The 24,796-nt window shown below is 43.9% G+C and overlaps 1 protein-coding gene across 6 annotated transcripts in view; it reads right to left on the bottom strand.

The window, feature by feature from the left end:
* Positions 1-24,796, bottom strand: part of LSS (lanosterol synthase) — a 375,740-nt gene that overhangs the window by 181,271 nt on the left and 169,673 nt on the right. For all 6 annotated transcript variants that reach the window (XM_033947192.1, XM_033947191.1, XM_033947187.1 and 3 more), the window contains exons 9-12: positions 12,078-12,196; positions 11,731-11,828; positions 11,050-11,077; positions 1,608-1,664 (exon numbers count right to left, since the gene is read on the bottom strand). In XM_033947192.1, coding sequence (XP_033803083.1) covers positions 1,608-1,664; positions 11,050-11,077; positions 11,731-11,828; positions 12,078-12,196 — 302 coding nt within the window. The remainder of the gene's footprint in view (positions 1-1,607; positions 1,665-11,049; positions 11,078-11,730; positions 11,829-12,077; positions 12,197-24,796) is intronic.

The raw sequence follows: 24,796 nt of genomic DNA on the forward strand, positions 1-24,796 counted from the left end.
CCCATCAGCAACCCTGGGCCTGAGAGGGGGATGGGTGCTCTGCACTCGTGCTCTCTGACTTCCTCTAGAGAGCAAGGGAGAAATAGCATCAGGAGAATCAAGAAAAGGTTTATTGGTAACACTGGGGGAAGGGTTGGCCTTTAAACTGGGCTCTGCACTAGGGACACACCTAGCAGACATAGGCTGCATACCACAATTTATAAAATACACAGAGAAACATGATGGCAGAAAAAGGCCAAATAGTCCATCTGGTCTGCCCATCCATAGCATCCACTATCTCCTCCTCTCCTTAAGAGATGCCACCTGTCTGTCTCACACTTTCTTGAATTCAGACACAGTCTGTCTCCACCTCCTCTTCTACCCATCTACCACCCTTTTCTTAGATTACTTTGGAGCCTATCACCTCTTATCTTCATCCTATGCTCTCTCATTCCAAAGCTTCCTTTCAAACGAGACTCACCTCACATGCATTTATGCCACACAGGTATTTAACGTCTCTATCATATCTCCCCTCTCCCGCCTTTCCTCCAAAGTATACATATTGAGTGAGATCTTTGAGTCTGTCCCCATATATCTTATGATGAAGACCACCAACCATTTTAGTAGTCTTCCTCTGGACCGACTTCATCCTTTTAAAATCTTTTTGAAGGTACGGTCTCCAGAATTGTACACAATATTCTAAATGAGGTCTCACCAGAGTCTTATACCTCCTTTTTCCTACTGGCTATACCTGTTCCTGCTCTGTTCATTCTCCATCTAGCAGGTACAATGTTTTCTGAGTACCTAATTTTTATTTGCAGAGGTGAAGATGACAGACTCAGGAATAGTCTAAGGAAAACCTTCTTACGGAAAGGGTGGTAAATGAATATAACAGCCTCCCAGTAGAGGTACTGGAGACAAAGGCAGTATCTGAATTCAAGAAAGGTTGAGGCAAGTACATAGAATGTTTAAGGGAGAGGAAGGGATAATACATGGTATGGATGGGCAGACTGAATAGGCTATATGGTCTATCTGCTCTCATTTTTCTATGCTTCAATAAACACCTACTTAAGTGTTTAAAATGCAATTCTACATAATCAGGTTGCTTGGAAAATTACACCTCCTTAAGGGGTAGCCTTATTTTAGGCAGCATGAATGTGCATAGATGACAATTTTTTATCTACTTGGTATTCTGTAAGTATTCACCAAGCTGTGGTTGTGCATACTTTGCTGGTAGGCACTCACATTGGCAGAATTTGGGTGCAGCGTGATTGGGGTGCACATATATGTGCATAGATTATCAAATCAAATACTATGTGAGTGTTATTTTGTGATCTAGGTACATACAGTTAAACCAAATTTTAAAGAATTACTCTCTACAAAACTACAAAAAAAAACTTATTTTTTAAAGTTGCTTCCTACTTTCTGAAGATCATAGTTTTGCACTTGGTCTTCAGAAAGACAAGTCAAACTGAGTTCTGTAAGATGTCTCTATGATGAGAGCCAAGTAGGCAGGTGTATGGGAACAAAGGCCATTCATGATGGCTTTCCAGAAAATGCCAGAGGGGAAGAAATAAAGAAAAAATGGTGAGAGAGAAAGATCAAACACAGATAAGATGATAATGTACCTCCAGAAAGGCTTGGACAGCAAACGCTGTGTCCCAGAGTTGTGATCCATTGGTACCCTGAAAAAAGCAGTTGTCAGTACAAATGCTACTTTTGCATTGTAAGCACACTCAAGAGTCAATGATAAAAAGCGTACCTAAATATAAAATCTGGGGATATTTTTTTACCCACAAACACTAATATAGGAACAATAAAGCTACTTCAAATGCCTTTTAACCTTGAGTGGTGCTCAGAATCCAAGATGGAATGTAAGAACTCGATGTGGGGACAAACCCCTGTAGAGATTCTTATGGTATCTATCATTGCACCATTGTACAGTAAAAGGTGTTTCAAAGCGCTTATTGAGAGTGCTCATAGGTTTCAATAAACCATATAGAGAAAATTAATGTCCAACTATTAAATAACTTCAAAATAGTGACTTCAAAAATAGACTTAGCTTGAAAAATACAAACAGCGTTGGTTAAGCTAGGTTCCGACGCGTTTCGCCGCCCTGGCTTCCTCAGAGAACCCGCTAGGCTGCTGGTAAAGTTCAATTCAATACGTGTCTTAAACACACAAAAACAAAACATGATGCATGTGATTGTAGTGCTAAAGATACAAATAAATTATCTAGTAAAACACAATGCTCACGGCGCTGATGGCAGGATACCTGATTCAAAGAATAATTTTTCTGTTTCCTGTGACGTAAGCGCTCAGCTGAGCGCCCGATATTTATGCAGTGGAAGAAGTGTCAATCATCTAGTGGAGAAACGCCCACCACTCCACTTCTTTGTTTAAACCAGCAGGAGACACCGTCTGCCAGTGGAATATCCAACTCTGTTCGTGTTTCCACAACCAGGCTTGGGCATTTCCCCCTCTGTTACAATGAGCCACCTCTAGAACAACGAACTGTAAATCCTGTAGCTGGTGTGGAATGGCATGCCAATGTTGAACAAGAGGGGCACTCATGTCACCCCTTCTGATTTTACTCAAATGCTCAATGATGCGTGTCTTAATACTTCTGGTGGTGTGTCCTATGTAAAGCATTTTGCATGGACAAAGGATCATATAAACGACCCCCTGCGTGTCGCAATCAGTGTGATGACGTAAAAAATAATTCTTCGGTAAACTAGGATGTTGGATGCAGGTGGTTTCCAATGCATGCACACAAGTGGTACAATGTCCACATTTAAAATGACCTTTGGATTGCGTCAATGTGCTATCTGGCTTACTGACAAAATAAGAAGTGGATATGCAATCCCGTAGATTTCTGCCTCTAGAATATGCAAACAGAGGAGGTTGTGCAAGACTTTGGTGCACCTGAAGAATGTGCCAGTGAGTGTTGATAATCTTCTTTATGGCAAATGCTTTATATGAGTAAGGGAGCGTGCAGACCATCCGGGCATCAGAATGGTCAGGAGTATGCTGTAACAGGTAAGAACGGTGGGCATATAAAGCCCGTTTGTAGGCTTTTTTTATGATACCATGAGGATATCCACATTCCTTAAATCGTTGCCACATGTCTCCAGAACGGATTTTATATTCTTCCTTGTTACTGCACAAACGCCTGAGTCTTAAAAATTAACCCACGGGTAAGTTGTCCTTCAGGTGACGAAGATGATAACTGTCATAGTGAAGTAAAGTGTTCCTGTCAGTCTGTTTGCGATGTATGGAAGTTTCAAAAACTCCCTTATCAAAGGTGATGAAAATGTCCAAGAAAGCTATTTGAGAATGCGAGATGCATGAGGTAAATTGTAGGTGCGGGTTACATGTGTTGAGCCACTGTAAAAACTGATGAAAAGCTTCTAAGGTGTTTGTCCATATCAGGAAGACATCATCTATATAGCGTTTCCACACATAGATCTCCGAGGCATATGTGGACGTATAGACATATGTTTCTTCAAAGTCAGATACATAGAGACATGCTAGAGACGGGGCCATGGTTGCCCCCATGGCAGTACCCTGAATTTGCAGAAAAAATTCTGTATCAAACATAAAATAATTTTGGTGCAACGCTATGCTAGCAATGGCTACTAAAAACTCCACTCTGTCTGTAGATAACTGAAGTGTGCATAAGTGTTTCCGTACTATTTCAATTGCACTGGACTGAGGAATATTGGTATATAAAGCCTGAATATCAAGAGTAACCAATAGAGCCCCCTGAGGAATGGAATGGGACTCCTGAAGCCAAGCAAGCATAGATGTAGTGTCCTTTATGTATGATTTCGCTCCAGAAACTAAGGGTTTGAGGTAGAAGTCCACAAAGTCAGACAGTGGCTCTAACACAGAGTTAAATTTTTATGTATTTTGGGGACGAAGTATATTACAGGGATGACTGGATGGTTTTGATGAAGAAATCGATACTCTTTATCTGTGATCGTCCCTTTTTCTAACGCCTGTAAAAGAATATGTTGAATGCAATCAGAGATATCTACTGTGGGGTCACAAGGTAAAGCCCTGTAATACTGCGTATCACTAAGTTGTCTACGGGCTTCATCAACATAAGCAACTGTGTCCTGAACTACAATCCCGCCACCCTTGTCAGCTGAACGTATGACGATGTCAGGATCCTGAGCCAAAGCTTGTAACGATTGAGTCATCTCAAGTGACATGTTGCGCCTGATGTGGGAAGATTGACTTTCTAAACTAGCAATATCTTGCTCAACCAGGTTATGAAACACTTGTATGTGCGGGTCCAGAATCCCAGGGGGATTCCAAGTCGAAGGTCTATGCAGCCCCGTAGGACCAAGATCACTATTTTTGTCCTGAAAAAAGAGTTTTAAGTTACATTTTCTGGTAAGTTTATACAGATTTATCCTAGTATCCAAAGGGTTGTAATTTGTGAACGGAACAAATGACAACCCTTTGGAAAGAACTGTCATCTCACTGACAGATAGGCTCCTGCTGGATAAATTGAACACATTATGTGCCCCTGTCAGGGTTTCGGAGGGCGTCTCCCCCTGGTGGTCCGAAGGCCTCCTGTTTTGTGGGAGGCCGTCCCTTGAAAATTTACTGAGGTGGAGCGAGTTTGTACCGGGCCTGACACTGTTGAACTACTAGAATCAGAGGTAGGGTCCTCCCCGCTTGACGACTGTGCATACGTGATTTTTCTGGGCTGGCGGGAAAGTTTGTTGCGATCCATCTAGGGGTAGACATAACCGGGGTAGACCCCGGACACTACGTCTATGCTTGCTTGGCTTCAGGAGTCCCATTCCATTCCTCAGGGGGCTCTATTGGTTACTCTTGATATTCAGGCTTTATATACCAATATTCCTCAGTCCAGTGCAATTGAAATAGTACGGAAACACTTATGCACACTTCAGTTATCTACAGACAGAGTGGAGTTTTTAGTAGCCATTGCCAGCATAGCGTTGCACCAAAATTATTTTATGTTTGATACAGAATTTTTTCTGCAAATTCAGGGTACTGCCATGGGGGCAACCATGGCCCCGTCTCTAGCATGTCTATATGTATCTGACTTTGAAGAAACATATGTCTATACGTCCACATATGCCTCGGAGATCTATGTGTGGAAACGCTATATAGATGATGTCTTCCTGATATGGACAAACACCTTAGAAGCTTTTCATCAGTTTTTACAGTGGCTCTACACATGTAATCCGCACCTACAATTTACCTCATGGATCTCGCATTCTCAAATAGCTTTCTTGGACATTTGCATCACCTTTGATAAGGGAGTTTTTGAAACTTCCATACATCGCAAACAGACTGACAGGAACACTTTACTTCACTATGACAGTTATCATCCTCGTCACCTGAGGGACAACTTACCCGTGGGTCAATTTTTAAGACTCAGGCGTTTGTGCAGTAACAAGGAAGAATATAAAATCCGTTCTGGAGACATGTGGCAACGATTTAAGGAACCTGGATATCCTCATGGTATCATAAAAAAAGCCTACAAACGGGCTTTATATGCCCACCGTTCTTACCTGTTACAGCATACTCCTGACCATTCTGATGCCCGGATGGTCTGCACGCTCCCTTACTCATATAAAGCATTTGCCATAAAGAAGATTATCAACACTCACTGGCACATTCTTCAGGTGCACCAAAGTCTTGCACAACCTCCTCTGTTTGCATATTCTAGAGGCAGAAATCTACGGGATTGCATATCCACTTCTTATTTTGTCAGTAAGCCAGATAGCACATTGACGCAATCCAAAGGTCATTTTAAATGTGGACATTGTACCACTTGTGTGCATGCATTGGAAACCACCTGCATCCAACATCCTAGTTTACCGAAGAAGTATTTTTTACGTCATCACACTGATTGCGACACGCAGGGGGTCGTTTATATGATCCTTTGTCCATGCAAAATGCTTTACATAGGACACACCACCAGAAGTATTAAGACACGCATCATTGAGCATTTGAGTAAAATCAGAAGGGGTGACATGAGTGCCCCTCTTGTTCAACATTGGCATGCCATTCCACACCAGCTACAGGATTTACAGTTCGTTGTTCTAGAGGTGGCTCATTGTAACAGAGGGGGAAATGCCCAAGCCTGGTTGTGGAAACACGAACAGAGTTGGATATTCCACTGGCAGACGGTGTCTCCTGCTGGTTTAAACAAAGAAGTGGAGTGGTGGGCGTTTCTCCACTAGATGATTGACACTTCTTCCACTGCATAAATATCGGGCGCTCAGCTGAGCGCTTACGTCACAGGAAACAGAAAAATTATTCTTTGAATCAGGTATCCTGCCGTCAGCGCCGTGAACGTTGTGTTTTACTAGATAATTTATTTGTATCTTTAGCACTACAATCACATGCATCATGTTTTGTTTTTGTGTGTTTAGGACACGTATTGAATTGAACTTTACCAGCAGCCTAGCGGGTTCTCTGAGGAAGCCAGGGCGGCGAAACGCGTCAGAACCTAGCTTAACCAACGCTGTTTGTATTTTTCAAGCTAAGTCTATTTTTGAAGTCACTATTTTGAAGTTATTTAATAGTTGGACATTAATTTTCTTTATATGGTTTATTGAAACCTATGAGCACTCTCAATAAGCGCTTTGAAACACCTTTTACTGTACAATGGTGCAATGATAGATACCATAAGAATCTCTACAGGGGTTTGTCCCCACATCGAGTTCTTACATTCCATCTTGGATTCTGAGCACCACTCAAGGTTAAAAGGCATTTGAAGTAGCTTTATTGTTCCTATATTAGTGTTTGTGCATCATTGATCTTTAGGAACATTTTTCTTTTGAATATCACCCAGTCGTTTACATTGATATTTTTTTACCTACAGATTTTAAGTCAATTTTCAAAGGGAAACATTTCCCTCTCAAAACTGAATCCATAAAAGGAAATATATATAACTCTACTCTGCTTCTTAAGCAAGTACAGTGGTGCCTCACACAACGGACGCCTCGCACAGCGCACGCTGCGCACAACGAACTTTATGTCTTGATTCGTACAACGAACTTCGTTTCACACAACGAAGTCGCCCGAGCTGCATCCTTCCGCGCAGGCACTGCGCTTAACTGCCCTCTCTCCGCCTGGCTCCCTCTTGCTCCCCCGACTCCCCGACACGATCGGGGCAAAAGGGAGCCCAAGCCCTCTTGCCCCGCCGATTCCCCAACTCCCCGACAATATCGGGCCAGGAGGGAGCCCAAGTCCTCCTGGCCACGGCGACCCCCTAACCCCACCCTGCACTACATTACGGGCAGGAGGGATCCCAGGCCCTCCTGCCCTCGACGCAAACCCCCCCTCCCCCCAACGCCCGCCCCCCCCCAAGAACCTCCGCCCGCCCCCCCAGCCGACCCGCGCCCCCCCTGGCCGACCCCCCCGACACCCCCAACCCCCTTCCCCGTACCTTTCTGTAGTTGGCCGGACAGACGGGAGCCAAACCCGCCTGTCCGGCAGGCAGCCAACGACGGAATGAGGCCGGATTGGCCCATCCGTCCCAAAGCTCCGCCTACTGGTGGGGCCTAAGGCGCCTGGGCCAATCAGAATAGGCCCGGGAGCCTTAGGTCCCTCCTGGGGGCGGGGCCTGAGGCACATGGGCCCAACCCGACCATGTGCCTCAGGCCCTGCCCCCAGGAGGGACCTAAGGCTCCCGGGCCTATTCTGATTGGCCCAGGCGCCTTAGGCCCCACCAGTAGGCGGAGCTTTGGGACGGATGGGCCAATCCGGCCTCATTCCGTCGATGGCTGCCTGCCGGACAGGCGGGTTTGGCTCCCGTCTGTCTGGCCAACTACAGAAAGGTACGGGGAAGGGGGTTGGGGGTGTCGTGGGGGTCGGCCAGGGGGGTCGCGGGTCGGCTGGGGGGGCGGTCGGAGGTTCTTGGGGGGGGCGGTCGTTGGGGGGAGGGGGGTTTGCGTCGAGGGCAGGAGGGCCTGGGATCCTTCCTGCCCGTAATGTAGTGCAGGGTGGGGTTAGGGGGTCGCCGTGGCCAGGAGGACTTGGGCTCCCTCCTGGCCCGATATTGTCGGGGAGTTGGGGAATCGGCGGGGCAAGAGGGCTTGGGCTCCCTTTTGCCCCGATCAGTGGCGGGGAGTCGGGGGGGCAAGAGGGCTTGAGCTCCCTTTTGCCCCGATCGTGTCGGGGAGTCGGGGGGGCAAGAGGGCTTGAGCTCCCTCTTGCCCCGATCGTGTCGGGGAGTCGGGGGGGCAAGAGGGCTTAAGCTCCCTCTTGCCCCGATCGTGTCGGGGAGTCGGGGGGGCAAGAGGGCTTGAGCTCCCTCTTGCCCCGATCGTGTCGGGGAGTCGGGGGGGCAAGAGGGCTTGAGCTCCCTCTTGCCCCTATGGTGTCGGGGAGTCGGGGGGGCAAGAGGGCTTGAGCTCCCTCTTGCCCCGATCGTGTCGGGGGTGCCAGGGACCACACGGAGTCACCCACCGTACCACCCGATTCGGGTAAGCGCAGGTATCGGTGGGTGGCTTATTTGCGGGGGGGTGCCTTATTTTACATTTTTTTCTAAAAAGGGGGGGGCTGTCTTATTTGATGGCCCTGCCTTATCATCGGGGAAACACGGTAGAAAAAAAAAAAAAAAAATGAACAGTTAAGTCCCAGTTTTTGCCGCTGAGACTCTGCCCTCTCTCACTGTAAAATTAGACTCTACTTAGTCTGTCTTTAAATTTAAAAAATGTGTGTTGTTTTAAAAAACAATTATGTTTTTAGATGTATCTAAATAAAAATAATAACCAAAAATTTATCTTTTTTTATGTCATCTTAGCATATTTTATGCTACAGAACGAATTATTTTTTTTAACATGTATTGTTATGGGAAAACGCGTTTCACATAACGAACTTTTCGCATAACAAACTTGCTCCTGTAACGAATTAAGTTCGTTGTGTGAGGCACCACTGTACTTTTTCCAGCCAAACCTACACACATACTTTTGTAAATCTAAAGTCTGCCTATGCAAATAAGTTAACCTGCAGATAGAGTGGATCCCATTTCTGTGCATAAAATCTTGTTTTATCAGCAGGAATGTCTTTAAAAAATTGTCCTCTCCATGACTAGAAATACAAACTGTTTCACATTCATCATTCATTGCCTATCCCCACTACCAAGTGTTTTTACAGCAATGCAATACTGGAAAAGCATCAGTTTTTCACTTTGAGCATACATGGAGACATAGCAATATGCTTCGGCCAAGGTTTCCCTAATTGACTCTGGCAGCCTTCTAATAATGATCTAGCAAAATTTAACAAATGTTGCAGCTAGTTTTGTTTCCTAGTCAAAAAATTACAACTTCTAGAATAAGCATCTAAAATCTAAGTAGAACATCACATCCACTGGCCTCTTCTCCAGAAATTCATTTATTCTACTTTTAAATGAGTTCATAGATATAACAAATTTGACTTCCTCTGAAAGCATCTTCAGTCTCTCAGCACTATTTTCAAGAAAAGAAACGTCCATATTTAGAGAAAGTAGTCTTAGTCTGTTCTTTATCCAGGGGCTGTAAGGGTTTGAGCAAATCTCTTGGAAAGCTCTTGTGACCTTAATGTATTTGTACAGTGTATGTAGTTCTCTCACCTTTCTGTTCAAGGCAAAAAAGAAGGTAAAACTGTCAAACCTTTCATCCTTCTGAACTAAGTTCTCCTCATCTGGATTTTTAGTCCTTTGATAGACTAAGTACAAGGAAAAGATCTTCCAATAAAATATTATAAGCTTGTATAGTAATAAGATCATGCTCTCAACCTTTGTTCAAAATACGCCTTCACTTTCCTATATTTACTGGTTGCCACATTACTTAAGACTGTGAAATTCTAGTATAGTGCTATCCACTTTTGCCTGGATATTAGTAGAAAGTGCTAACCCATTCAGTTTGTACTTTGCTCAATTTTATGGCTTAAGAGAATCAAATTACAAAAAATTGGTATTAATGGTGATAATCTCTCCTAGAATGTCCCTGGGGGTGATAAAGAAAAAGAAAAATGTACTTCCCCAAATTGAGATTAAAGAAAACAAAATAAATAAAAGGATCAATCAGTACGGGCCCTGTGCCCTCGTTTCAACCATTGGCCCCGGGCAGGTGTTTATGCAGTGACAAGCACTTAGAAATGAATCTAAATAAACCCTGCCCCGTACATCATATTATCCCTTTGATATATGTAAGTTATATAGAAAAATATAAATAATTATTGCCAAATAATTAGAAGCACTATCATCCCCAGATTGAAGTGGCAGGAGAGAAAATCACCCCAAAGAAAATCTCCCTGAAACCTCATATTTTTTATTTTTCACATTTTGTGTTTCTTTATATGAGGTTTCAGGGAGATTTTCTTTGGGGTGATTTTCTCTCCTGCTGCTTCAATCTGGGGATGATAGTGCTTCTAATTATTTGGCAATAATTATTTATATTTTTCTATATAACTTACATATATCAAAGGGATAATATGATGTACGGGGCAGGGTTTATTTAGATTCATTTCTAAGTGCTTGTCACTGCATAAACACCTGCCCGGGGCCAATGGTTGAAACGAGGGCATCGGGCCCGTACTGATTGATCCTTTTATTTATTTTGTTTTCTTTAATCTCAATTTGGGGAAGTACATTTTTCTTTTTCTTTATCACCCCCAGGGACATTCTAGGAGAGATTATCACCATTAATACCAATTTTTTGTAATTTGCATTGTTGTTGATATTGGTATTCATATTTATATTAAGAGAATCAATACATTTTGATCTGAACAATTTCATATGCTCAACCCACCAAGGTATCTCCATAATGTCCACTGGGTTCTGCAGAAAAGGTGACACTGAGGAAGCATATAAAAATCTTTGGAATGCATTAGCGTGATCTGTGAGTGTGCTTGTCCAAATTGTCTTTCATCATATACAAACATTCTCACTAATATCACCAAGGTATTATTAGTCTTGTGTCCCAGAACTTCCTTTGACTTATTTAACTCTGTAGGTCTGGAGCACATCTCCTCACAATTAAGATATAGAAAGGGACTAGCTGTGGTTTGTGATTAGAGAGAAACAAACAGTACCTGCATCTTCATGCCATCAAGGCCCAGCCTAAAACAGAAGAAAGACTGTTAAATTCAATGGACAAAATCATTAAGCATATAAATGCACATGCCAAACAGCAGGATTACTGTAGAATTACTTTAGTAATGTGTGGATGAAGAGTTTCTTCTGTAATTCATCTATTCTAGGGCAAATATTCCCTCTACATCTTTCCAAGTAACCAATCACCTCCCAAGCCCACACTCCTATTCTGCACCTCCAATTCCCCACCCAGTCAATTCAGTCAATAGCAACAATTTCAAACTACTACCCACCTAAACTAATGAATCCCACCATTCAGTCTATCCCCACCACTGCCTTCTTATTTCATAGATCTTTTATTATTGAGGGAACCAGGGGGGTTTGATATACTATTTTTGAATTGGGTAGAGTTTTTTACTTTGTAAAATATTATATGGTATATTATATTTATCTTTGCTTTAAGTGTTTGTAATTCACTTTAAACTCTTCAGGATCAAGCACAATAGAAATTTAAAAATTGAAATTAATAACCTGGATACTTGTACCACCTATCCCTTGGCAATTTATTCTGATTTGCGTCTCCTCAAACATTCCCAATTTCCCCTGCACATGTATATGCTGCATCCTTGGATATTCTGGTAATCCCTATGAAAACATTCCATCTCTCCTCTCACACTTACCAGAGGTAATCAGGAATTCTGGACACATGCTCTTGAAAAGCTGGGGATTGCGGCCCTTCCACATACCAGCGCACTAGCATATTAATTGTTTTAGATATCTACATAAAAATAAGACACCTTGACTCAACCTCTTTCAGGTAAACATACCCAGCATACATTGCTATCAGCTTGCCTCACCCCTAAACCTTCCACAAACATATCTACCAGGAATATTTCAGCCTGACCTAGGCCCTTCAGCAAACTATCCAGCATGCACAAATGCCAGAACCCAGTTCCTATACAGACCATACTCAGGATACCCTGTTCAGCTTGAAGCCACTAGAAATAGTTAATGGGAGCTGCCTTACCGGACCAATGCTGATGCACTTAGTGAACCTGTCATCAGCCTTGATGTGATCATAGAGCTCATCCATGGCTTTTCGGCGCAGGCTGCCACTGTGATGTGCCTCATACCAATTAAGTATTCCTAAAAAGAAATACATGCCAGATCACACACACTGGAACCTCCTACTGCCTCGCCCCTAGTAGTATCTTGTTTATTTTCTTCCTGTTCCCCTCATATCTGCCCTGTACCTCCAAAGCTAATAACTAACATATTAGATAGCAAAAGGAATTGACCAATTGAAACCATCCTGTCTATGCCACCAATCCAGCTGCCAGTCTGAGCATGTCCACCTATAGAATATTACTTATATAGGACAGGACAGAGACTGTGTCTGAATTCAAAAGGGCCTGGGAGAGAGAAAGAGATAATGGTTACTGCGGATGGGCAGACTAGATGGGCCATTTGGCCTTTATCTGCCATCAAGTTTCTATTCAGCCCTTCATGTGAACCTTCCTGAGTAGATGATCACAGAAAATCTTCTATTTGATTTAAATCCAGAACAATTCCTACATCTAACCACAAGTCCCACAGAAACATATGTCCAATCAGCCACCAATACTATCAAAAATACTGTCCAAAACATGCATCAACCACCAGATGAACATGAGAAGTATGAGGTCTGCAAGACAGGTCTGGTTGCATGACTCCTGCATTTTCTAATACTTTCTGTACTGTTAATTCTGTTGCTGCAGAAAGAGATACCAGTTAATGTACATGCAGCCAGCCAAACAATTCTCATGCAATCTCTTCTTGCTATCTTTTGGCCTCTATATCTGCTCTCATGAATAAGAGGCAGTAGGAAACTGAAATAAGACTTTTAGTACATAAGACAGAACAGTTAACAGTAGTCCAAGAAAAACAAGGGTCAACAGAAGAAAATGGATAGAAAAAAAAAGAGAAAGTCTAGAAAGGTTATGAGAGGCTTAAAAGATGCTGGCTAACATGAGATGAGAACGAGGTATGTTAAGCAAGTCATTTTTTACTCCCCATTGCTTATGGCAGTGGTCTTCAGTAATTTTTAACTCAGGGCCACTTTGGAACCAAATGAGCTGAAGGAGAACCACCAAATATCTTCTGATGCAAGTTTGTGACACTGCTGACCAGGTGTGTCAATGACATATGCCCCACCAGCCCATCGTCAGACTTTTTATTGAGGGTATCCCTTAAGCAAGTAGGCATTTCAAAGTGCATTCTTTTCATCTATTGAGAAATGCCTTATTCTTCAAGCAGGCAGCTTGTTTTCCCATGAGCTTAGGTACAAAGGCAAAGAGTAGCAGATAACAAGCCAGAATAATGATGAGGGCCACCACAGATATAAAATTATGAAGTTCACAAATGGAAACAACAAACGAAAAAGATATTTGGCTTTCTCTGGTGCTTTTGAAAGGATAGAGATAGAGATATGGCAGTATTAGGACAGTGTTCTAAGGAATTTCCCAAGGAAACTTAATTACCTGAGCAAATTCTTCAGGCTTGAAGACTTCACTTTATTTAGTATGCACACAGGTACACGTTTCGTGTTTTATTAAGATTTACTACCCCACCAATTGAACAATACCTAGGTGGCTTACAATCTTATCAGGGTAAGATGAAGAGGGATTTTGTGAAAAATATTTGAATGTAAACATGACAGTGAGGTAGAACTCCAAAATTATAATAGTATAGTGGGGAGGAAGAACACATAAGGGAAAGTCATAATGTCTGTTTGACATATCCTAAAAGGAAGTGCGGAGACAGAAGAGACCGCAGTAATGATCCACATCGGGACAAACGATGTCAGCAGGAGAGACTATAGAAGAAGCAAGCTGATAGAACAGTTCAAGATTCTGGGAAGGAAGCTGAAGATGAGGACCCAGAAGATAGCATTTTCAGAGATCCTACCAGTACCTAGGGCAGATGTGAAAAGGCAGGAAGAACTACAATCAATAAATGCGTGGATGAGGAAATGGTGTGAGGAAGAGGGATTCCACTTCGTGAGGAACTGGACAACGTTCTGGGGCAAGAGCAAGCTTTACATGAAAGATGGACTACACCTGAGCACGGCAGGAACTAGACTTCTAGCAAACAACGTCAGGAGAGGAATAGAACAGGCTTTAAACTAACAAGAAGGGGAAAGCCGACAGTCGACCAAGCGTCGACGATTCGGAAGAAGGTATCCTGTGAAGATACTGAGGGGAAAAAAGGCCGGGAAGAAGCAAGGGACAAATTACAAGAGTCGACTAACCCAGAAGAGGAGGTTAAAAAGATTGTAGCAAAAGAGAAGAAAATAAAGACTGAAGCGCAGGGAATGGAAATGAAGACAACAAAACACCAGGATCTAAATTGCATATATACCAATGCAAGGAGCCTGAGAAACAAAATGGGGGAACTAGAAGCCATGGCCAATGCAGAAGACATAGACATCATTGGAATTTCTGAAACATGGTGGAATGAGGAAAACAAATGGGATACAGCACTGTCGGGGTACAAGCTCTATCGCCAGGACAGATCAGGACAGAAAGGAGGTGGAGTAGCCCTATACATAAAAGAAAGCATACGATCGACAAAAATGGACACAGCAGAGACGGCCAACAAGCTAGAATCGCTATGGGTTAAAATACCAGGAAAGAAAGGGCCTGAAATAAAGATAGGCCTATACTATCGTCCACCTGGACAAACCGGAGATATCGATGAAGAAATGGAAGCCGAGATGAAGCGAGAAAGCAAAAGCGGGAACACAGTTATTATGGGAGACTTCAACTACCCTGGGATAGACTGGAGTCTTGGAAGCTCAAAATGCGCTAGAGAGACAGAATTCCTGGAAGCTACACAGGATTGCTTCATGGAGCAGCTTGTTAGAGAACCAACGAGAGGAAATGCCACTCTGGATCTAATCCTAAATGGGTTAAGGGGACCTGCAAAGGATATAGAAATAGTGGGACCGTTGGGAAGCAGTGATCATAATATGATCAAGTTCAAGGTTGAAGTAGGAATATCGAAAGGGAAGAGAACCATAGCGACAACTTTAAACTTCAGGAAAGGAAACTACGAGGCAATGAGGGAAATGGTAAGAAAGAAACTTAGGAACACGTCCAAAAAATGGCAAACGGTACAACATGCCTGGTCTTTTTTCAAGGGCATGGTGAGCGAGGCGCAAAATACATATATCCCCAGGTTCAGAAAGGGGTGCACAAAGAGTCGAACAAAAGACCCGGCATGGATAACCAAAATAGTGAAGGAAGCAATAGGCAATAAGAAAAATTCATTCAGGAAGTGGAAAAAGGACAAAACTGAGGAGAATTGGAAAGAGCACAGGAAAAATCAAAAAGAATGTCACCGTGTGGTTCGAAAAGCCAAAAGAGAGTACAAAGAGAGGCTAGCTAAGGAAGCACGAAACTTCAAACCATTCTTTAAATATGTTAAAGGGAAGGAGCCGGCTAGGGAGGAGGTAGGACCGCTGGATGACGAAGACAGGAAGGGAGCTGTGAAAGAGGAGAAAGAAGTGGCAGAAAGGCTAAACATGTTTTTTTCGTCTGTATTTCGTCTGTATTTTCAAACATACCGGAACCTGAGCAATTCTTTCATGGAAGTCAAACAGAAAAATTAACATCCATAGAAGTGAGCCTTGAAGACGTACGCAGGCAGATAGGAAAACTAAAACCTGACAAATCCCCGGGTCCGGACGGAATACATCCAAGGGTTCTGAAAGAATTAAAGGAGGAGATAGCGGAACTACTACAGCAAATTTGCAACCTGTCCCTAAAAACAGGCGTGATCCCGGAGGATTGGAAGATAGCCAACGTTACGCCCATCTTTAAAAAGGGATCAAGAGGAGACCCTGGAAATTACAGACCAGTGAGTCTGACCTCGGTTCCGGGAAAAATGGCAGAAGCTCTGATAAAAGAAAACATCGATGAACATTTCGAAAGGAACGAACTACTGATAACCAGTCAACATGGTTTCTGCAAGGGTAGATCGTGCCTAACGAACTTACTGCACTTCTTCGAGGGAGTTAACAAACAAATGGATAGAGGAGACCCCATAGACATCATATATCTAGATTTCCAAAAAGCCTTTGACAAGGTGCCCCATGAACGTCTACTCCAGAAGCTGAAGAACCATGGGGTGGAAGGAGATGTACATAGATGGATCAGAAACTGGTTGGAAGGTAGAAAGCAAAGGGTAGGAGTGAAAGGCCACTACTCTGACTGGAGGAGGGTCACGAGTGGTGAACCGCAGGGCTCGGTGCTCGGGCCACTGCTATTTAATATATTCATAAATGATCTAGAAACAGGGACAAAGTGTGAGATAATAAAATTTGCAGACGACACCAAACTTTTTAGTGGTGCTTGGACTATAGAAGACTGCGAAGAATTGCAAAGGGACTTGAACAAGCTAGGGGAATGGGCGACGAGGTGGCAGATGAAGTTCAACGTTGAGAAATGTAAGGTATTACATATGGGAAGAAGAAACTTGAGGTACAACTATACGATGGGAGGGATATTATTGAAGGAGAGTATACAGGAAAGGGACTTGGGGGTAATGGTGGACACAACAATGAAGCCGATGGCACAGTGTGCAGCGGCCGCTAAGAAAGCGAATAGAATGCTTGGTATAATCAAGAAGGGTATTGCGACCAGAACGAAAGAAGTTATTCTGCCGTTGTATCGGGCGATGGTGCGCCCGCATCTGGAGTACTGCGTCCAATTTTGGTCACCATACCTTAAGAAGGATATGGCGTTACTCGAGAGGGTCCAGAGGAGAGCGACACGTCTGATAAAAGGTATGGAAAACCTTTCATACGCTGAGAGATTGGAGAAATTGGGTCTCTTTTCTCTGGAGAAGAGGAGACTTAGGGGGGATTTGATAGAAACTTACAAGATCATAAAGGGCATAGAGAAAGTAGAGAGAGACAGATTCTTCAAACTTTCAAAAAATAAAAGAACAAGAGGGCACTCGGAAAAGATAGAAGGGGACAGATTCAAAACGAATGCTAGGAAGTTCTTCTTTACCCAACGTGTGGTGGACACCTGGAATGCGCTTCCAGAGGACGTGATAGGGCAGAGTACAGTAATGGGGTTTAAGAAAGGATTAGACAATTACCTACTGGAAAAGGGGATAGAGGGGTATAGATAGAGGATTACTGCACAGATACTGGACCTGTTGGGCCGCCGCGAGAGCGGACTGCTGGGCACGATGGACCTCTGGTCTGACCCAGCAGAGGCACTGCTTATGTTCTTATGAACCAGAAAATAGCGGTATAGTAGAATCATGAGTAAGCAGCAGTACATAAAAAGGTTTTAAGATCAGATTTAAACCATTCCAAAGATGTCTGAAGCCTTAATAATGCCAGGAGAGAGTTCCAAAGTTTGGGGCTTTATACTGAGAAAATGGAATGTCAAATATGTTCATAATAAGTAGGAATCACAATTTAGCTCTGGTTTGGTGATTTGAAGGCTCTAGATGGAGAGCACGCTAAATATGAGGGGTTCATTGAAGTGCAATACCTTGAAAACTAGAAGTAATAATATTCTATATGTAGTTCGATGTGTGATAGGAAGCCAATGAGCATTTTTCATAAGAAGGGTAATGTGATTATATTTTCTAGTTTTATGAATTAAATGGAGACCAGTATTTTGAAGAACTTAAAGTCTGCAGAAGTCTTTTGAGGCCTGCATAAAAGGAATTACAATAGTTTAATTGCTGAATCACTAAAGAGTGAATTAGACTGTTTAGTGTGGAAGGAAAAAGTAGGGAATGAATTGAGTGAACTTCTCTACTATAGGCCACATTTTGAAAGAGAAACTAAATAATACTGTCTTCACCAAAGACAAACACATGTGCCAGGCACACACACACACACACACACACACACACTCTGGTGCAGTGCTGCTATCTGTTCTTCAGGTGTTCATTCAGAATACGCCCCTTCCTCCTCCCCCCAGCTCTGCCCACCATCATGTAAAAAGAGATTTTGTCCCTACTTTGATAATATCTTTTCCAGTAGATAGGTGCGTCATTCTAGATATGTGGGTCATATCCCAAAGGCTGCAAACCATCTGCAGAAGGAATCCATTCTGGATTTTTTTCTGTGTCCCTCCTCTACTTCACTGGGAGCTCTATTGCCACCTGTAGTTAGTACCCAAGTATAAAGAGCTCTATCGACAGTACGTGAAGTAGGGACAACAATGGGAACTTTCCCAAGTTCTGCTTAAATAAAGTAATCTTAGGACATCAAATAGTAAAACAGCTAACAGAAGCATCAAAAGAGCTGAGGAACAACCCCTGTATGTAATTTGAACATATATATAGTATATGTCAAAGCCCAAAGGATAACTAGCATCCAAGAATCAAACTTGGAGAAACATAAGCAGAATGAGATAGTAGGCAGGTGCAGGAAGGACAGGGAAGGATTCTAGAATGGCTCACCTATCTATTGGAAAATATATTATCAAGATAAGGACATAATCTCTTTTTCCAGTGCAACAGGTGAATCATTCTAGACATGTGGGACGTATAAAAACAGTCCCAAGCGGGCGGGCTGACTGCGCTGATCCTCAAGATCAAGGACACAAAGCAGAGTCCTATTTTGCCGCTACATGCACTCTGTAAAATTTAGCAAACGTGAACAGAGTAGACCATGTAGCTGCTCTACAAATCTCTACAGGGGAGATCGTCCTAGCCTTGGCCCATGAGGAGCCACACTCTTAGTAGAATGTGCCTTAACAGAAACAGGAGACTGTCTACCGCATAGTATGTAAGCTGACCAAATGGCCTTACGGATCCATCTGGAAACAGTGGCCTTGGAAGCGGGAGCACCCCACTTAGAAGAAAGAGTCAGCACATATAGATGGTCAAAGAGGCGAAACTCATTCGTGACCTCTAGATAACGCAGAAGAACTCTGCGCACATCCACTTCAAGATGTGGTCCTGCTGCTTAGAACCAGTAGGCTGAAAAACAGGCAAACACACTTTCTGATTAACATGTAATGCCACCATATATGGTAGCAACGAAGAAACTGGGTGGAGAGAGATCTAAATCTCTGAGATTCTCAGGAAAGGCTCTCTACAAGATAGAGCCTGGAGCCCAAGACATGTCTCGCTGAGGTAATGGTGACCAGAAAAAACTGCTTTAGTGTCAGGTCCAAGAGAAAAATGTCTTTCAGAGGACCAAACAGAGCTTTGCTGAGGCCAGGCAGAACCTCATTAAGGCCCCACGAAAGGAACAGTGATTTGATCGGTAGTCTAATGCGAAGAGCACCTTTACAGAAATCTGGCCACATCAGGGTGAGACACAAGAAAAGTACTATGACCCCAGACTCTGAAACAAGAGAGCCCAGCAACTTGGACCTGAAGGGAAGCTATGGTGAGGCCCTCACAAGGCCTGCTTGGAGAAAGGCTAGCACCAGTAAAACCAGAGCTGAATACAGCTCCAGTTTCTTTGTCGCACCAATGATAGCAAAACTTCCATGCATTAGCATAGGCAGATACAGTAGTTGGCTTCTTAGATTTCAGAAGAGTAGAAAGTACTACATTAGAATATCCTTTGCACTCTGATATTTTATGCTCAATAGTCATGCCATAAGAGCAAAGTGAACTGGATCCTCCTTACAGACTGGACCCTGAGAGAGGTCTGGAAGAGCCCGCAACCCATGCAAAGACATATCAAATCTGCATACCATGGTCTGCGAGGCCAGTCTGATGAGTCGCAATCCGTCAAAGGACCCGACCTATCCTAGGCCAGAGAGGAAAAACATAGAGCAGGCCATGGCTGTACTAGAGCATCAAGGCCCTCGCTTCTGGGCTTGGATCTTCAACTGAAGAATAGGCCTGTTTTCGAGTTCTTCGCTGTTACCATTAGGCCAAAGTGAACCAAGGTTTGTCAGCTGAGAAAGTCTGTTTGTATGTTGTCGACTCCCGCTACATGTGCTGCTGAGAGTACCTATAGACAACGCTGTGCCCAAGGGAAGAGCAGGTAGGCTTTCTGAGCCAGAGGTGCACTTTGGGTTCCTCCCTGGTGATTAACATGCCACCGCTGATGCATTGTCAAGAAAAGACTCTGACCACTTGACCCTCCAGAGGCTCCCTCGGCCTGGCATCATTGTGATTTCTTGCAGAGTGTCACAAACACTCCTCAGGACGGAGCTCACCAGTGACAAAAACTTATACTCTGGCGTGTCCCCTATAACCAGGGGTATCTTCAGGACTTTTTGGTTGGCCCTAAGAGACTGCCTAGGCCTGGGAGAGAAAGGGTAAGTATGGGCTTCCAAGACACCACCAGTCAGACCAAGTTCTTCAAGCAAGAATAAGGTGTTTATTCTGACCTCAGCAGTCAAAAGGGTATAACAAAGTAAAGTCACTGTAGCATTTCATTCAAAACAAAGTCAATTGCAAAAATAAAGAACTAACAAAACAGAAATCTCATACAGGTGGTTTTGCCTGAGATCTTGTACTCTGATTCAGAAATGCACTTTATACTGGTGTTCAAACACAATTCAAATTTCCTCCTAGCAATATTTGTTAGAGGCATGAAACAGATAACTTTCAGCAGTCAGGCAAAGTTCAGAACAAACCCTTGTTACAGGCAATATTAGATACCTTATTAGGCAGTAAGCCACAGCACAGCTTTGCAAGGAGTCCAGCGTTTCTTCAGCTACCTCTTGGAAGGCAAAACAGCTGTGAGAGATTAGATGATTAGCTCCCAAGTAACGGTAGCCACAGTATGATTTCCACAACTCAAAAATAAACCCTTTCATTCCACTATCAGGCTCTCTAGCCCAAACTTTACTTTAAGTAAATTCAGTGGTCAGCATTCAGGTAAGTATTGTATTTAAACCAAAAATAATATAGCCTAAAACACATAGAAATTCTTCAGGCTTTTCTTGCACAGAAAGAAAGCACAAGAATGGAAAACAAACACTCACTGCTTCACAGTTACTCACTTCCTTTCATTCAATGTCCATGAATTCTGCCTGGCTCTCTATCATAGCTTGTACCTTCATTCCTTCCACACAGTCAGCAATCTGGAAGTCTGAGGTGGGGAGGATTTCTTCCACCTCCTGCATGGGCCAATCTGGCACTTCTGACTCTGATTCCTGGCTCCACGGCTCCTGCACTGCCTTGGGCTGCAGAAGTGACTCCCCTTGGTCACTTGCTCCTCCTCCTGCTGTATGCTTCAGCCTGCTTTTGAACAGTTCAGAGCCAATCTCCTTCAGCCTGTAGAGGGGGATGGGCTTTGGTTCCCCTGCAGGTTTTTCCTGCCTGGGTTTTCTAAGTGCAGCCCATCTCTCACTGGCTTTCCTAGCTACTTTATAGACCGGCTGCTGCTGTGGCCAGTCTGCCTGCCTCTGTTCCACATTACTCCTGCTCTGATCATATGAACAAGAGAGGTCAGCCACAAGTTGCTCCCTAGAATCAATCTTGTCAGCTCTTCTGCACCGGATCCTCATAGGGGCAAAACTAGTACTGGTGCTAGGTTTGTCACAAGAGGAAGCAGTACGTGAGGCAGAAGACTGATAACACCTGGAGCAGGAGAACCTCTGCTTGCATTCCTAGGAAAATCTTTGAATCATTGAACTAGAATACAGACGAGAATGCTTGGAGTCACGAAATTTGAGCATCCTGAACCTCTCAAGGTTCTCAGTCTGCTGTCAGGCAGGGTCTTAGGACAGTCCACCACAGAATTCCTGAGGTTGTCCAGGCCTTTGCCAAATAAGAACCACCCCTTAAAAGGGAGCCTTGCAAGGGTAGCTTTAGATATAGAATCACTTTTTTAAAATTATTATTATTACCCACTGTCTAATCCAGAGCATTCTGCGAGCAGAAATCGAATATGCCAACACCTTACCCAGGACTCACATAAGATCATACAGAGCATCAGCAACATAATCCATACCAGACAAGAGAAGATGAGAAGGTGGCTCTACGTCCTCATTCTCTGAAATGCGCAACCTGGACAAACAAGCACGAGTGACAAAGGACTCCCCAGAGGTATCCCTGACTCCCAGAGCTACAAAGAGTCTCCTGAGAAGCACAACCACACGGCAGTCCTGCATATCCTTAAGCACCACACCACCCTCGCTGGGAAGGGAGGTGCACTTAGTCACCTTTGAAACAAAGGAGCCACTTTTGGATGACGCAAAAGCTGGTGGCATTCCTGTGCCAAAGGATACAGACGGGACATGGTTCTCTTCACTTTGAGATTGCTGGGAATGCCTCGATGGTTCAATGATCTTTGGGCTGCTGGTCAAACACCATGCCTGACTGCAGACCGACGGATACGCAAACATTTTCTTAATGTAATGTCTGATTTTACTAATACTGTTTAAGTTTTATGTAACCCCTTTTATTATTATTGTACACTGCCTTGAAGCCTGATTAGACAGTATATCAAATTTTTAATAAACTTGGAAACTTGGATGGGTGGAGGTGACGAATACAACCAGCATCCTGCAAGACACCACTGAGCCTCCTAAGGATGCCTAACAGCCTGCACTCAAACCCCTGCTAAACAACAGGTGAGGATACAGTGGGGGCAGCCCCAAGCTTCAAAGATACTAATGCAGGCTGGCTAACAGGTACCACCAGGGTTCAGCCTGTCAGCCGAGTTCATGATCTTGGGAAGGAAGCTGAAGATGAGGACACAGAGGATAGCGTTCTCGGAGATCCTACCAGTACCGAGGGCTGATGTGAAGAGGCAGACGGAACTACAATCAATAAATGCTTGGCTGAGGAGATGGTGTGAAGAAGAGGGATTTCACTTCGTGAGGAACTGGACAACGTTCTGGGGCAAGAACAAGCTCTACAGGAGAGATGGATTACACCTGAGCACGGCGGGAACTAGATTACTAGCAAACAACATCAAGAAAGGAATAGAGCAAGCTTTAAACTGAGAGGAAGGGGAAAGCCGACAGTCAACCAGGTGTTGATGATTCGGAAGACAGTATCCCAAAAGGATACTGAGTGGGGAAAGTGCAGGGAAGACACCAACAACGTCAAACAAGCAACGGAATACCGGCGGAGCCAGACAAATCAGGAAAGAGATAGGAGGAATCTACTACATGGGGAAGTCAATAAGGGGCAAGAAGAAGAAAATGAACGTAATGAGGAAACACACCACGCCCCACAGGAGGAAGACAAGAGAGACAATAAACAAAAGTCTGCAGAATGAGAAGGGGACGGAAAGGATAATGAATCGCAAGGGAAACCAACAAGAAAACAAATCCATCGAGACTTAAACTGTATGTACACTAATGCAAGAAGCCTGACGAACAAAATGGGGGAACTAGAAACCAGGGCCAAAGATGAGAACCTAGACATTATAGCAATCACGGAAACATGGTGGAACGAGGACAACAAATGGGACACAGCACTACCAGGGTACAAGCTCTACCGAAGAGACAGGACACATCAGAAAGGAGGAGGAATAGCACTTTACATAACGGATACAATTCAATCGATCGGAGTGGACACACCAACAATTAATGGCCAAATGGAATCAATATGGGTTAAAATACCAGGAAGAAAGGGAACCGAGATAAAGATGGGGCTGTACTACCGCCCGCCCGGGCAAACAGAAGCAATAGATGAAGAACTGAGAGCCGAGTTGAGGCGAGAATGTAAAAACGCAAACACCATAATTATGGGAGATTTCAACTACCCAAGGATAGACTGGAGCCATGGAGTTTCCAATTGTTCAAAGGAATCGGAGTTCCTAGAGGCTGTAGGGGACTGCTACTTGGAACAGCTCGTCAAAGAACCAACGAGAGGGCCAGCTATTCTGGATTTAATCCTCAATGGGCTGAGAGGACCTGCCCAAGAAGTGGAAGTAGCGGGACCTTTAGGGAACAGTGACCACAACACGATCCAATTCAAAGTGGAACTAAGCTGACAGGTTAAATGAGTTCTTCACGTCAGTCTTCACGGTGGAGAATACAACCAACATTCCGGAACCCGAGGAGATCGCAATAGGAGACCAAGATGATAAACTGGTCAATTTAGAGGTAAGCCAAGAAGATGTACTCAGGCAGATAGACAGACTAAAGAGCGACAAATCGCCAGGTCCGGACGGCATTCACCCAAGGGTACTCAAGGAACTAAAAAAACGAAATAGCGGAGCCACTTCGACAGATATACAGCCTATCCTTAAAAACTGGAGAGATCCCGGAGGATTGGAAAATAGCAAATGTTACGCCCATCTTCAAGAAGGGCTCAAGGGGCGACCCAGGAAACTACAGGCCGGTGAGCCTGACCTCAGTCCCGGGAAAGATGATGGAGGCACTAATTAAAGACAGCATCTGTGAACACACCGAAAAAAATGGGCAGCTAAAACCGAGTCAACATGGCTTCTGCAAGGGCAGGTCATGCCTCACCAACTTATTGTACTTCTTTGAGGGGGTGAACAACCAGGTGGATAAAGGGGAATCTATAGACATCATTTACCTTGACTTCCAAAAAGCCTTCGACAAGGTACCACACGAGAGACTGCTTAAGAAGATATGGAACCACGGGGTGCAAGGGGAGGTCCACCAATGGATCAGAAACTGGCTGGCAAACAGGAAGCAGAGGGTTGGAGTAAAGGGCCATTACTCAGGCTGGAAAGGGGTCACAAGCGGAGTTCCACAGGAGTCGGTGCTAGGACCGCTCCTGTTCAATATTTACATAAACGACCTAGAGGCGGGAACCAAGTGTGAGGTCATTAAA

The sequence above is a fragment of the Geotrypetes seraphini genome, chromosome 5, assembly GCF_902459505.1.
Source record: "Geotrypetes seraphini chromosome 5, aGeoSer1.1, whole genome shotgun sequence".
NCBI classification, from domain to species: domain Eukaryota; kingdom Metazoa; phylum Chordata; class Amphibia; order Gymnophiona; family Dermophiidae; genus Geotrypetes; species Geotrypetes seraphini.